The sequence below is a fragment of the Hirundo rustica genome, chromosome 5, assembly GCF_015227805.2.
Source record: "Hirundo rustica isolate bHirRus1 chromosome 5, bHirRus1.pri.v3, whole genome shotgun sequence".
NCBI lineage: Eukaryota > Metazoa > Chordata > Aves > Passeriformes > Hirundinidae > Hirundo > Hirundo rustica.
This window is the reverse complement of record NC_053454.1, coordinates 17,639,744-17,654,326: the sequence shown is the minus strand read 5'-3', so window position 1 is coordinate 17,654,326 and position 14,583 is coordinate 17,639,744. Positions and strand designations below refer to the sequence as shown.

Sequence of the window (14,583 nt, the reverse complement as noted above, 5' to 3'; positions counted from 1 at the left end):
TGCCTTAATTGTTGCTGTCTGAAAACCTGAAATAAATTCTTAAGCCACATGAGCTTTGTGGGTGACTGATGAGCAACCTAAACAGGCTGAAGTCTCTGAAAGCAAATACTGGAGCAATCTGAGAAACCTATCGTTGTGAATGTAGTTAACACCGTGTTTCAGATCTGCTTTCCACATTTTGTTACTAGGAATCTAAATGCTGTATTTTTACCTGGTTTAGAGCAGGATGACAGGCTCTTTTCACCTCACTTGGGACAGAGCTGCCTATCACAAATGCGCCGCTGGATTATGAATTCTTGGCTAGCTTTCTTTTGGACAAAGTCAACTCACGTCAAAAAGCTGAGTTTCTACTATGCTTGAGTGTGTTTCACAGGATTCCATATTTTCCATACTCATGCCACAGTTGTTTTCTCAACAAATGGAATGGCCAAAAGATTCCATGGGTGTTATTAAATGGTGTTTTCTTTCTTGGAGTGTCAGGTGAGGGGAAGTGAGGACTTTCAGTGGGGTTGGGCTTCTGATCTTGTGCCACAGAACAGTCTTTTCTACTGATGGCTGTGGGCTGTTAGGACTGCTGGGTGGTGCTCAACAAACCACCTTCCCTCCCAGCTAAGCTTTGGAAAGCAAATAGTATTTTATATGAAACAAAACAGTTACTCTGAAAAAAACCTCCCCATTTACGTTATTTGTTTTACATCTGCAATTAGCTGAGTTTTGTGGTATCAGTGTTGGCTGATGAGGACAATGTTCCCCTTGTCAGAGGATCGCGCTCGAGGCACTGGGTCTGCAAGCAGGACAACGCATACTCAAGGTGCGGAGTCAACGTAATCCGATCTATTTCCGCTAATTTCCTGGAAAATACTTGAAGATCATGATATTTTGCATGACCTCGCCGTGTCCGATGAGCAATTTGACGACGGCTTACCGGCCCTCAGTGTTAGCCTTCCCCAGGGCCGGAGGGTGCCCTGCGCCCCGGGGCGCCTGTGCGGGGCCGCGGAGGGAGCGGGCGGGCGCGGTCCCGGGGCCGCTCCTCTTATCAGCGGTACGCTAAAAAAGAGAGTAAAAAAAAAAAAAAACGCACAAAAAGAAAGGCAAAAAAAAAACGGAGGAAAAAAAAAAAAAAAGAAGAAAAAGAAAGGACAAAAAAAAGAGAAAAAAAAATCCATTTTTCTCCCTCTCCTTGCAAACGGGGCCGAGGCAAACATCCCCCAAAGGAGGAATCAGCGGAAATCGCACCTGTCAGGACGGCTCTTGCGAAGTTTCCCGTCGGCTTTCTCGCCCCCTTCTTCTCAGGCGCCGGCGGCCGGGCTGCGGCGCCGGGGTCGAGCCCGTGCCCGCCCGGCCGCGAACCGAGCGACAACTTTGGCGGCGCGGGGCCGCGCTGCGCGGCGGGGCCGGGCGCGGGGCGGGGCGCGGAGGCCGGGCCGCGGCCGGGGGGGCGGGCCCGCCCGCGGCGGCGCTGCCCCGGCGCGGCGGGGGAGGACGCGCGTCGCCACTTGCCCGCTCCTTCCCCGCCGCGGTGCGGCCGCAGGTTCCGCAGGCGCCTCCTCGTTCCCGTGCGCAGGGGCTGCGCTGTCGAGCGGGGACGGGCGGGCGGGCGGGCGGGCATGGCGAGGGCGCCCGGCGCTGGTGATCCGGTGCCGGGGTCTGTAGCGCGGCCCGTCCCCGGCGGCGGCGGCGGCGGCGGAGTGAGCGCGCGCACGTGACCGGCCCCGGCCCCTCGGTGCCGCCGCGAACGGCCGCGCTCGCACGCTCAGACACACGCGGTACCCGCGCCTCCATCCCTACACCCGTCCCTCCATCCGGCCGGCCGGCCGGCCCCGCTCCCCCGCACGCACCGCGCCGGCCGCCGCCAGCGCGAAGCTGTCGGCACCGCTCCGCGGGGGCAGCGCCGGCGGCGGCAGCGACCGCGCGAGAGGCAAGAGTTTGCGAGGGCTGCTCGTGCCTTCCCGAAGAGGTTTTGCCCCCAGAGGATGGCTGGCTGCGGGCTGTCGGAAGACGCTTGCTTCTCCTCCTTCTTTTACAACTACACCTCCTCCTGGGAGACCTCCTACAACCAGGTAAGAGGGGGCCGGTGCTGCGCGCTGGCCGCCGCTGCGCCCGCCCGGCTCCTCGGGGGAAAACGAAGGTGGTGCCAGGGCGTGCAGGAAGGGTCTGGAAGTGTTTCTGTTCAGCGCGTGTGTGTGTTGCGGGTGGGGGGGGGGGGGGTTTAAATCAACCGAAGAAAGAAATGAGAGAAAAGAGCCTCTTCCCGTGTGCTTTCCAGCCCCCTTCCACCCGCCCCCGCCCCTCCCGTGAGGAAGAGCAGCGTGAGGAGGTCTAAGGAACGAGAGCCGGTAGCCCGCGGAGGGGTGTTTGTTGCCTGGGAGCAACTCGGCGCTCAGCCGGGGCAACTCGATTGGAGTGCCCCGAGCCTGCCCTCGGCTGCACCGAGGGACCGCGTTGAGGCAGCCGGGCGAGTTTGCCGGGCGGGGGGAGCGGGGTGCGAGTGACAGCTGCGTGCGAGAGGGACCCCCCGCAGCCGCTTCCTCCTCCCTCGGAAATGGCTGCGTACGCATTCAGATCCGTAATTTCGGATCCTGCCTAGGTGGAAATAGTTCGGCTCACCCGTCTCTCCCCGTGATTCACCCCCGATCCCCCCTCCACGCACTTAACTTTGATGACTGTGCAATGCGGAGCGCGCAGCCGGGTAACGCCGGCCGGCTCCGTCCCTCCCGCCCGCGCCGGGGCTCGGGCAGCGGGGGGCGGCTGGCGAGGCGGTGGGGGAGAGCGGGGGGAAACCAGAAATCGCACCTCAGAGGTAGAGAGCTATTCTGGGAGCCTCCGAAGCGCCTTTAATTAAATGACTGTTGTAGTCTGCTGCCCCCGCTGCTTGTCTGGTGAAAGTCTACAGGCAACTGTCATTTATAAACTACACCGGTGTGTGTGTGCGTGCGTGCGTGGGGAAGGGGTTTTCTGGCGCTGGCGTGACAGGAAAAGTTGTACAGCGGCTGGAAGCGGGCCGCAGAGCGGACGAGAGACGCCCCGAGCTGTGCGGGCGGTGGTGCCCGCGGGGGTGCGGGGGGACAGGGGGGTCACCTCCCCTCTTCCCCCTGCGAGGGACAGAGCCCGCCGAGCTCAGGGGAGAACGTGCAGTCCTACGAGCCCAATTTCCTGGAGACTGAAACCCCCAAACTAGCAGTTAACACCTGAGGTTACACCTCACGGCGAGGCAGGGAGAAGCCGCGCGCACTTCCCTGCTCCGGGAGTTGCAAGCGCCAAGGATCGGGGCCGCCCTTCGGCATCGGCCGGCCGGCGAGCCCGGGCGCGGTGGGGCTCCGCAGCCCTGACAGCCTGCTCGTCCGAGGCAGCCGAATCAATAAATACGAATCTCTGTGTCCCGGGAGCGAGCGGAGCCCCGCCGGGCCCATCGCGGCCGGCGCCCGCCCCGTGCCGGGTACAGCTGCCTGCCGGGCGTGCCGCCCCGGCCGGGAGAGCCTTCCCGGCGGGGAACAAGTCGGGCTGGCGTGCGCCGAGAAGAGGGGGGCTCGTGTGGGGACCAGACGCGCATCGAGCGTAGAGCCAGCGCCGAAACGCCGTTTCCCGGGCGCGCCGGAGCCCCTCTGGCTCGGCGAAGCCATCCGGAGCCTCTCTGGTAGCCCCGCGGGGGGCAGCGGGGGCGCGGGGACAGCGGCGCTGGGCCCGGCCGTGACGGGGCCGGGAGGGCGCGGCCGGAGCCGCCGCTCGGAAGCGCGGCGGGGCTGCCCGGGCTCCGGGCCCGGCGCTCGGCGCGCCCGGGGCCGGCTCGGCGGGAGTTGCAGGCGAGCTCGCCGCTGGCAGTGGCTCGTGGTGGCCGGTGCTCCCGAGCCCGCTCGGGTGTGTGTTCCTCTGCACGTACCGAGGGCACACGCCGGTGCCAGTGTGCTTCTGTGAACACAGAACGTGCATTATCGTCCTGCTAAATGCGAACCCGTGCGAGTCACTGGGGTTTAAGAAGGGCTCATGCCTGGTATAAAAGGCAGGCAGTCACAGGGAAAACTCCTTTGAAACCATCGGAGGGGGAAAATGCTTAGGAACGCAGACAATAAAATCAGGTTCAAACCAGCTCCTTTATCTAAAGTTAGTTTCATTCTGTAGCGAAACAGTTCGGTGAAAGAATGTCATTGTGAAATGATAGGTTCCCTTACATCCCCTTTCAGGAGAGCAAGCCGTATCACAATGGAAGCAGGAAGAATTCCTGGCAAATCCAGAGCTGATCTGTTCTAAATACCAGTGTTGAACGGTATCTAAGGGAAAACGCGGGAGATAATTCAGAATGCAGAAGGTCTATTTATAGCAGAACTATATAAACTGTAGGATATATACACAAAGTTGAATTAAATATGCATGATTAGGGAAGGTGTTCCGAAGGAGAAGGTGTAATCATTACATAGCATTACGACGGACGAACAGATGAGCTTGCAAGAGCTTCCAGGGCGAAGATGAGAAGAATTTTTAAGACACATATTCTTTCTGGTGCTCAAGGCTCCTTTCTATTTTCATCTTTTGCGTATTACGTTGCCATTTATATCAGTCAAATTCATCAGCTGAGGATTAGCGGTAGATGTTAGTCTGAATATGAAATCAAAATGAATATGGGATTTTGCTGCAAATAGATTTTTCTCACAAGTTTTAGCACTTAAAGAAGCAGATTTGGCTCAGACTTGACTGTCAGCCATATTCGTGTTTGTTTGTTTTTACCTGAATTGTGTTTAAAGAAAAAAAAAAAAGCTTGCAGACTGTTTCTTCTTCTAACTAAATTTAGCAACATAGCCGAAATGGAATTTGTTTTATTTAAAACAAAACAGCAAACAGAAAAATGAAAAAAAAAGAAAAAAAAAAAAAGTGCTGAGATAAGAAGATGGGTTGACTACTGGAAAAATAGTTTTTTATTCCAAATCAATATGATGCACTCTCAACATCTTATGTGAGGTAAAAGGATCCCTTGTATAATATCAATAGCGACTCAGCCCTAGCTTACTAAAAGAATCTTTTCCTGGCATCTCAAGGCTTTATTGAGAGTATAAGTAATCAAAATATGACTCAACAATGGAACCAGTCAGGTTAAAGAGAATAGTGACTTCTAGAAGCATAATATACTGTCTGGCAGCTGTAAAAGGAGAGATATGATGTTTGCTTTATAATTCAGGGAGTTTGAGAGATGTGTTTCAGTCTTTATATTTTTGGTGCATTATTCTAGTTCGTTTTTAAGCACAAGCTTATATGTGTGATTTGTTGGTAATATTCTTGGAAGGAGCTTTTCCATTGCATATTAAATTTCAATGTGTATCACAAAAAAGCTTGTATTGGTGAAATCATGTCTAGAAACGTTATGAAAATCTGTTTTGAATCAATTTTGTAGATAGTCTTCCAGAATATAAGGCTTCATATTACTAAGGATAACTTTAAAAAGATTGAAGCTTATTGTATTTTTTATAGTTATTGTAGTACAGGGACTTAATCATGATGCTAAATTCTACCATAGTCAAACTTGTACTCTTAAATCCTGGGAACTTTGAACTGTGGTTGCGTAAACTTACCTGTGTTGTCTTGCCAGGGTGTATAAAACTGAGATGAAGGGATACCCATCAGATTTCCCGTCGATTTATTCTGTATTCTTCATTTTCAGACTGTCACTCTACTTCTGGTTCTTTATTTTTGCTGGAACCTTCCTGAATGTGTCTTCTGGAAAATCTTTTTACTTCTATTTCTTAATTAGTAGTCATGAGTAAAGAACAGCTGAATCTCAGTACAGCAATGAGGTATTCAGCCTTGCAAGAGCAGTAGTATTTTTCGGCATAACCTGTCTACGCTGAACTGGCAGTATTTGTATTAGTTATTTTTCATTCTCCAGTTCAGAATTGGATACGTTGTTGTGTTACTAATCTATGTGGTTGGGAAGTGCTTGAAAATAATTTGAAAAGTAGTTCGTGAATGAAATTCTATGACTAACACATAAATCTGGATACTTATTTTAATTTGACCTCAAAATCCTTGCAGTACAGAAGTAAAATGAGGAGTGTGCTGCCTGGTTGATGCCATTATTTCAGAGATTTTTCCCTGCAGTTCTCAGGTGTGGACTGAGTAACTGGCGCCATTTTCTTTGTCCTGTGCTTTCAAACATAGCAGTACATGGTACAGCATACTTGGACAAAATGTGTTCTGTGTGTATTAGTAAGTCAGTGAAAGACGAAGGTAAGAGCCAACCTTGTGGGTTGCCTCTTTACATGAGCAGGGACAGAAGTGCCCTAGCGTATTTTTACTTGGAGTATGACCAGTGACCACTTCTCAGGGGCAATGGACCAAAATAGACTTTTGGACTTGGTTTCCATGTTTTCTGGATTTTTTTTTTTCTTTAATGTTATTTGAGTAGTAGAACACAAAATCTGTGCAGGTTTGGAAACATGCTAGATTAATTTGTGTTAATGCCGTGCACGTGTATAGCATAAACAGAGTATGTCTGTCTATGAGAGTGTTGAATGAGAGATACCAATCTGTAGAAGATTGGACAGTGCACTTTATAGTATTTGAAAATGTTTTTCTTAAATGGAAGAAGACTCAGTCAATAGCTGTACATTATTTGGTGGCGAAAACCAATAGAATAATACCATCATTCAGCTGCAATTACATTTTAACAGAGCCTGTAACATCTGTGCAAATTAAAATAAGGCTGTCAAAACTAAATTAGTTAAGAACAAAATGCAATCCTGGTGTAATATGAACAGAAAATACTTTGTAATTTTAAAAAAACAGTGAATTCTGGATTTGAAGTTTTCCTGACTCCAAGGGGTTTTCGTGCACAAAGCTGAAAAAATATCAGTAAAAATGAAAGTGAAACTGAAGACACCTATTTTCTTGACATCCCAGCAAAAGATAAATGATAAGATAATGAGAAAGATGTAGTTTATTAAAAACAGGTAATGGACTTTATTAAAATGTTGTTAAACATGATTCTCTTTCTTTCGGAGATTAATGTCTGAATTGCTCATTCAGCACAGTAGCTTTGAAAAGTGTATTCTGATGGCAGGTTCATCTAACAAAAAAAGCATGGTTTAAACTGGGAATGAACCATTTTCTCATGCCCCGGAGAAGAGCAACTAAATAGTGACATAGTGGAGCACAATAGCACAAGTTTAAAGCATATGTAGAAAATGGGCAAGATATTATTGTTGTATCTTATTTTAGAGGAAAAACTCCTGTGCAGATTGTGAGTTACAGTTATGGCTGTGATGAACTAATGCAGTTCAGTGCTTCATACATAAGATGGGATTTTCAAAAATACAGTTTTGTTCAGGAGAGAATGTCAGTAGTTCTAGCAATGTGTTCTGAAGGAAGAGGGCAGGGAGTTCTTAGCTGGTCAAATGTTCATGTGGTCTAAGCAGAAATGTAAAAGTGCAGGGTTTGCATTGGAATGAGAATGGGGTCATCCACCCTTTGTACTCATCATCAGGGAAGCAGAACCTTCTTCCAGAGAGACCATAGGAAATCAATGAGTACACTTTGCTAGTGTAGAGATAAATGTGTACTGCAGAAGGGTATTAAATATAAAAGGGCAGCAGTAAAATGATTTACTACATGAAGAAGTGGAACTTTCTTTTGGTCACCTAAAAGGCAGTTTTCATTTTTTGATAACATAATTACATTTTTTAATACCAATAAAAGTATTTTAATACTGAAAAAGGCTGGCAAACCAGCTATTCTGCATGGATACAATGTAAGCTAGGAAAGGCTTGGTAACAAATGGCAGCTTATTTACAAATATATGTATATATATTTTTACATATGATCGGGCACTTATAATTTAGATCATAATGATCTGATCTGACTTACCAAAAGTTAATGGGTTTTTTAATGTTTTTTTCCTGAGGCAGTGTGGATGCTTGTGATCTAGTTTGTCTCGCCGTGACCAGAAGGTCTCACTGAGGGATACCAGCACAACGGATGCACATAGGAGAGAACCTGACGTACATTTAGGTGTAGAGGCTTAATGAAATGTGGAAGAGCAGGTGCACAGTCCTAATGTGTCGGTGCTTTTTTAATTTCCTGTGATATGTCTGTTTGCTGTGTGAGCAAAACTCCTTGTACATTTAAAACTTACAGGACTGTAAAACTGCGAAAAAGGACAGAAGCTAAATAATTCTACAGTATTTTTTGTCTTAGACTCTTTGTTCTCTACAAGTGGCAGTTAAGATTCTCCTTCTGCTACATAGCTGTGTGTTACTGTCTCCTCTCTAAAGGTAAAATTAAGGTGAAGAGAGATTAATAGCGGAATGACCCTTGCTCTGGTTATAGCACTTGTGACCACTGGTGCTAATTTTGGAAGGAGAAATTGGGTATTTGTGGTTCCACGTGAACTCACTGTGACCCAAAATGATGAGAGGTGTGTCTATGCTAGCACTTTTCTTGAGGGCAGGATTGTGCTGTGTTCATCCCAACACATCCCAGCTGTGCTTTGGTTAGTGTTGTAGGCTGATCTCATTGCAACTGCTGAGAATTCCTTTTGGATAAAGCTAGACTGTGAGATGTGTTCCAGGAGTACCCCTAGCACATTTGAGCTACAAATTTATATTCTAAATGAGATGCTAATGAGATGAGATCAGGTCTAGGGTGAAGTTAAATAATCAAACCCTACCCTGAAGTGCATGATGCAGAGCATGTAGTGTAGATGTCAGATCCTTGGCAGCAGTTGACTCTTCCAGTTTTACAGTTCTACAGTTCTTGGTTGTGTAGACAGCCCCTCCATCCAGTCGGGTTTGTCTAGCAGAGAGTGCATGGAAGCCCGTATTTGGGAAGCTGGTTGGAGACTCGTGGATAGAATGGGTCACCTGACATACACCCTTATGTTGCAATCATAAGGCCATTATTCTTTCCCTCACAAAGGGGTAGTTTGTGCTGGCATGAAGAGGAAAGGTTCATTTCATCACTTGTAATATAACACGTGAACGAGTAAGAGGCACTGGTACTTTGGCTTGGAAAAGCTCTCCACATTTTTAACCCATTTTATTATTTGCAATAGCAATTTAGTTCCTAATGTTAACAATGAGTGATTATGATTCTGTACTTCCGTTTACAGCACAAATTAGCATTTTGTTTTCCATTACAGCTTCTGAATGAGGAATTTAATGTATAATTTGCTGCAAATAGATGTTATCATCTCTTTGGATGTGAACAACCGCATAAACTTGAGCAAATGATAAAAATGGAATCAATTACTTCTCAAATGGAAGTAGTTTACAAACCTTCACAAACAAAATGGCAATAGTTGGTGGTTATTGTAACAAATAATTAGGTTTTTTTTAAAACAACATTTATTGAATTCTATTGACAATTTACTAATTGCTTATAGAAAATTTAATCATCCCTCTTACAAAATACATGCCAGAAAATATATGGATTTTTTTAAACTGTAGATTTCCTTTCTTCTTGTCCTTGTGTGAAGCTTATCTCACACTTTTATGGGTATATTCACCTGTACAAATGTTCCAGAAGGGTAGCACTGAAGTACAAATCATGCTGGTGCTTTTTAGAGAGCTTCACAGTACTCTGGAATTAGTAGATTAAGATTGAAATTGTGCAGGAGGGAAGAATTAAGAGTAAGTGTTGTAGGCAGTATGCAAAGCCTGCTGAAGGTGATGTAAATTTTTTTGCCACTTTTGACCTCATGATCTATGTTCTGGTTATTAGAAGGATAAAGGAGAGAAGAGACATTATTAAAGTTGCTAGAATGAGTGAATGCTGTCAGTCTCTACTGTAGGGGGAGGTAATATCTTGTACTTTAATGAGTTTCCTCGTTTGAATTTCACAAAGAAAGTTTTCCACTGTCAGTTGCTGTGATCTGTTTCTGTATTATACAGAGTTATTCATGCTTGGAAAAATACCAATCCACAGACAAAATCAGTGTGAGAAGCAGTTCAGAATCACACTCAGTCTCTTCCCGTTGCAGAGACGTTCTTCATATCACAAAAGGACATAATCTAAGTGTCATTTTCAACCCCTTCCTTTCAAAGAGGCTGTTGCTAAATTCTGATGATTTTCTACACACTTGCTTGCATATATGTTTCTTTCCGATCCCCTGCAGCTCTGACCTTAAAGTCACCACTTACATCATTTCCTGTCACTGTGAATTAATCAGCCTTTTCCTCAGTCATCCCCAGAAACCCCAATGTATCCATCCATTCTGTATACAATATAAACCCTATGATTGTACATGTCTTGATTGCCCCTGCCTACTCCCTTACCCTTACTTAAAAATACAAATTGAACTCCATACTTTGTCTCATTTATTACTTTAGTCTTTATACCTCTTGTCCTTTTAAAGCCCTTGCATAATTTAGTTTTTCCTTGTTTCCCATTAATGCCACCTTTTTGTTTATTATTGATGCTGGATTTGATGCTTGCTGGGTTGGTTCCCTGAACAAGCACTTTTTGCTATCTCACACTTTCCCCTTTGACTCACTCAAGTCATGAGCCCATTGAGGAAGATCATACAGGTTTTCATCTACCTGGTGTCTTGAAAGCCATTGTTGTCTAATTATTAAAAATGGGTAATCTTATTTTGCTATAGGAAAACTGTGGAACAAAATGACCAAAACTCCATTCATCACTCTGCTGCATTTCACTCTGTTCATCTGTTGCTTGTTCCTTTGGGTTGGTGTCTGCTGCCATACTTGGATCAGTCTGTAGATCAGATGAACAACAGCTTTTTATTCTTCTAATAATTAAAAAATGACTAATGATATATTGTCTCATTTGCTTCACTCTACCAAACATTGAAGTAATTAAGGGGAAAAAAAAAAGACAGAATGGGAATAGTACAGCTTGCAATTCAGGGTCCTATATTCAGCCTTTTTGCCTTCTTTTAAGCACATGGAGCTGGTTGCTTAGGATGGAGCTTTTTCCTAATTTTATTTTTAAGGGAGCTGTTGGTTGTAAAAAATCACTTGTCTTCTCGTTTTGACTATAAGTCTCTTTCTTTGTTTGGCCCTTTTTTTTTTTTTGTCTTTCAGAGCAAAATGACTTGGGCTGGAGCAGTTATGATGTGATACTGTGTGTTTGCAGTGAACTTCTTTGAAGCTTAGAGTGCGTCTGGTGTAATGATTCCTGAAGGAAATCCCTGATGGGACTTTATTTTAGGAATGTGTTCATGGCTTCATAAAACATATCCACAGTTGTCACAGGCTCCCTGGACTGAGCAATTCACAATGTCTGAGGTTTATTTGGGTTATAAAACTCACAAACTCACTCCAACAAGAAAATTTCCATTTATTTTCTTTTTCTGTTTCTTTTTTTTTTTATCATAATTTTTTTGAGTCAAACAGCACATTGTGAATTGAAATGTCTGCTCAACTTTGACTTGTCATTCATGATGCTTCTTATTATACCTGCCTGCTACCTCTGTCTCATAGTTTGCTTAGGCCTTGATCCAGCAGACCACTTAATTCCTCAACTTGGAAGTCAAGGGAACTGTTTACACGTTTAAAATGAATGTGTGGTGTATCAGATTGGGGCCTTAAAACAACTGTAGCTTGAGGGGAGAGAACTTTGCTTCTGTCTTGTTTGTCAAGAACTTGCTATGCTTTTAATACATTACAAATATTGATGGTAATTATGGTGATGGGAGCAAGAAAGCAGTGAGGAGATCAGGGAGACCTGGTCATGGTAAAGGAAACCTGCCACTTCTTCCGTGGCAGTTCACTCTCTTTGTTTTTAAAATGGTTTTACAAATAAAAGATGATTACTCTTCTCCCAACCAAACAGCTGTGTGATTAAACGGATAGGTGGTGCTCTAAAATGCTGAATTACAACAAAAACTTTTCCATGAAATATACTTGTGAATGGGAAACTCCAGGTTTAAGGAAAAGGGAAAAAAAAAAGATAGCTGTAAACATGTCATGGTAAAAGAAAAGGTTTGTAAGTAGGACACGCATGCACTTAAATATTTAAGCCCTGTGAAACAATGAGAAATTGAACTACTGACCAAATAAATTAGCAAAACAAAAGTGAGGTTGCACTCCCAGCCTTCTTTTATTTTCATCCAAAAGACTGTAGTTGCTGAAGGATTAAAGTAATTCATATTCAAGGATAGAAAGTGATAACAATATGCAGAGCTTGGATGCTCCAGCTATACAAGAGACAGTGAAAGGAATACTTTTCTCTCTGTGTGATGTCAAAGCCAAAAGGGGGGGGTGGGGCCAGGAAAGGAGGGGATTGTGGCTCTTTGATGTCACTTACAGAATAAGAATAATGCTGTAAAAGAAATAGCATAATCTTTTTCTATTTATCTAAGTTCTTTTTTTCCCTAAAGAGTTAGGGCAGCATTGTTAATTGATTTTTCTGATGTTCCTAATAACAGCTGTATTAAAAATAATTTACAAAGAAATTTTTCCAGAAGCTGAGCCCTGCAGAATCTGTTGTAGAAAAGTGGGTAGAGAGTGGATTATTATACATCACTGTTCTCACATAATTATAATCTGCTTGATTGGTAAAATGCATGTTGTGCTTTTGCATTGTCCATTTTCAGCCAGTGGTGCCTTTCCAATGAGATTTGTTGGTTTAATAGTAATAGCATCAGGATGTCTCATGCCCTTTCAGTATAAATAAAGGTTGTCCTAACAGCTGCTCAGATTGTGCTGGCATTGTAGCCATCTTCACTGGAGTGTCAGTTTTTGGCTAGAATATTTTAACATGCTGGGGCTTTTTTCTGGTTACCAGTGGTTGAGTCATGTCCAGCTGTGAAAACAGATGTGTGGCTTTTTTGGGAAGTAAAGTTAATTGGGGGTGGTTTATAACTTGGTGGTTATTGTTGTTTTTATTTAATTTAATACTTAATTTTTTTATTTATTTACTGTGAAGTTAGAGGATACCTTTAGAAAATAAATTGGGTTTTTTATGAACATGAACTTGGATAGTTTCAAACAAACAGCAGCATTATAAAGAAAATTTTGGGCATATCCATGACAAAAAGAACCTTTCAATTGCACATTGACTTTTTAAACAGTATTAAAAATGAAAAGAAATTCTTACTCTTTACAATAATAACTAATAAAGCTGAGAGAAAAATGGAAAATAAAAATGACTGGTTTATCTTGGTGCATATTGTGTATTAATGTTGCTGTCTTGACATTTTGTAAGGCAGCTCACAGTCTTTTCAAATCTGTATGGGCCAACATTTATCACATATCTCATTAAATTTTCTGTTTTCTTCATCTTTGACTTTCATCTCTGAAAGGAATTATTTCGGTAAAAACTGGAAGGTATTTGTCACGTTTCAGATACTATTTTCCCTTTTGTGTTTAGTATAGTTGTTTGTACCTTTAACATTGATGTCTGTCTATTTTTAAGTCCGCTGGTAGACAACCCAGTTTTGTGGAAAAGAGAGCTTTTCATGTGAGGAAAGTTTTCATTTTGTGATTCCTTTCTTATTCTTGCTCTTGATTGTTACATAAAATAAATGACAAAGCTAGAAAAAACCAAAGAGCAGCAATTGCTGTTGAAATCAATTAAAAAATGAATTTTCATAAATTACAAAAACTGCTGTAAAAAATTAAACAAGAAAACTTGTTTAACTTATGTAACTCTTGTTGCAAGTAAGTGTCAAATGAAATGGAAATCTGTTCATTAGAGCATCCTGAAGCAAGGATGTTGTCCCTGTGCAAATGCTGGGGCTAAACTCATTGAGCAGCATTCAACTTTTCTAAGACTGAAATAATTATACTTGTGGAGATCACAAACATATGTGTCCATGAAAGGACTGAGTTCCTCCCATGAGTAGACTGAACTATAGGACTGACTTGGTGCGTTGGATGTGATCGCTTTTAGAGAGTCTCAGTGAAAGGCTTTGCATGTTTGGAAGAGTATGTTGCCTATCCAGGATTTGCAGAGGATGAGGAGATGATATATTTCTAGTGGTTTTAGGTGTTTTCTGTAAGGGACATTGCCCATTACTTGAAGAGAATGAGCGTCTGTTAGATTAGTAGCTGCCCAGGATTATGAAAGGATGTGGCAGTGCTACCTGCAGTGCAGGTTTCTAAGGCCTAACATCTTAGGTTCCTAGTTTTTGATATAATTTTGCCGTATGTTAAATGTATGAACTGGGTTTTGCCGCAGTTGTATGTCTCAAGCAAGGATTGTTGTTTGATTGGTTTTGTGTCTTTGTGTTGGGTTCTTTTTAATGCAAATATCAAGAAATGTGATTTTACTGTCTTCAGAAATGTTACTAGATTTAAAAAAATGCCAATTTTCATACCGTAATACATAATTAAATCTTGTTACCAGGAAAGGCAGTATAAAGTGTAGAATAATTTTTTTAATAGATTCGTTATTTTAATTTTTTTGCTAGTGAAGACTATTAAGTATAAGACAAAAAGCAAACAAGAGAATAAAAGGACTGGCATATTGAGAATATTTTATAAAATATTTATTCTTTTGTAGTTTAGAAGATGTAAAGCAAAATGGCAGCAAAAGTCAGAGCTGTATTTGATTAGAAATCAAAAGGTTATTAATAGTGCTGATTACTTCAGCTTAGTTATATCTGCTCTAGTATTACTCCTATTTGTTTGCAACACT

The 14,583-nt window shown here is 43.5% G+C and overlaps 1 protein-coding gene across 1 annotated transcript in view; it reads left to right on the top strand.

Annotated features, from left to right (window-relative positions):
* Positions 1–1,916: 1,916 nt before the first annotated feature.
* The window catches only part of PPARGC1A (PPARG coactivator 1 alpha), a 371,480-nt gene continuing 358,813 nt past the window's right edge, over positions 1,917–14,583 (top strand). Inside the window, exon 1 of the mRNA XM_040065895.2 lies at positions 1,917–2,060. Coding sequence (XP_039921829.1) covers positions 1,974–2,060 — 87 coding nt within the window. The 5' untranslated portion in view covers positions 1,917–1,973. The remainder of the gene's footprint in view (positions 2,061–14,583) is intronic.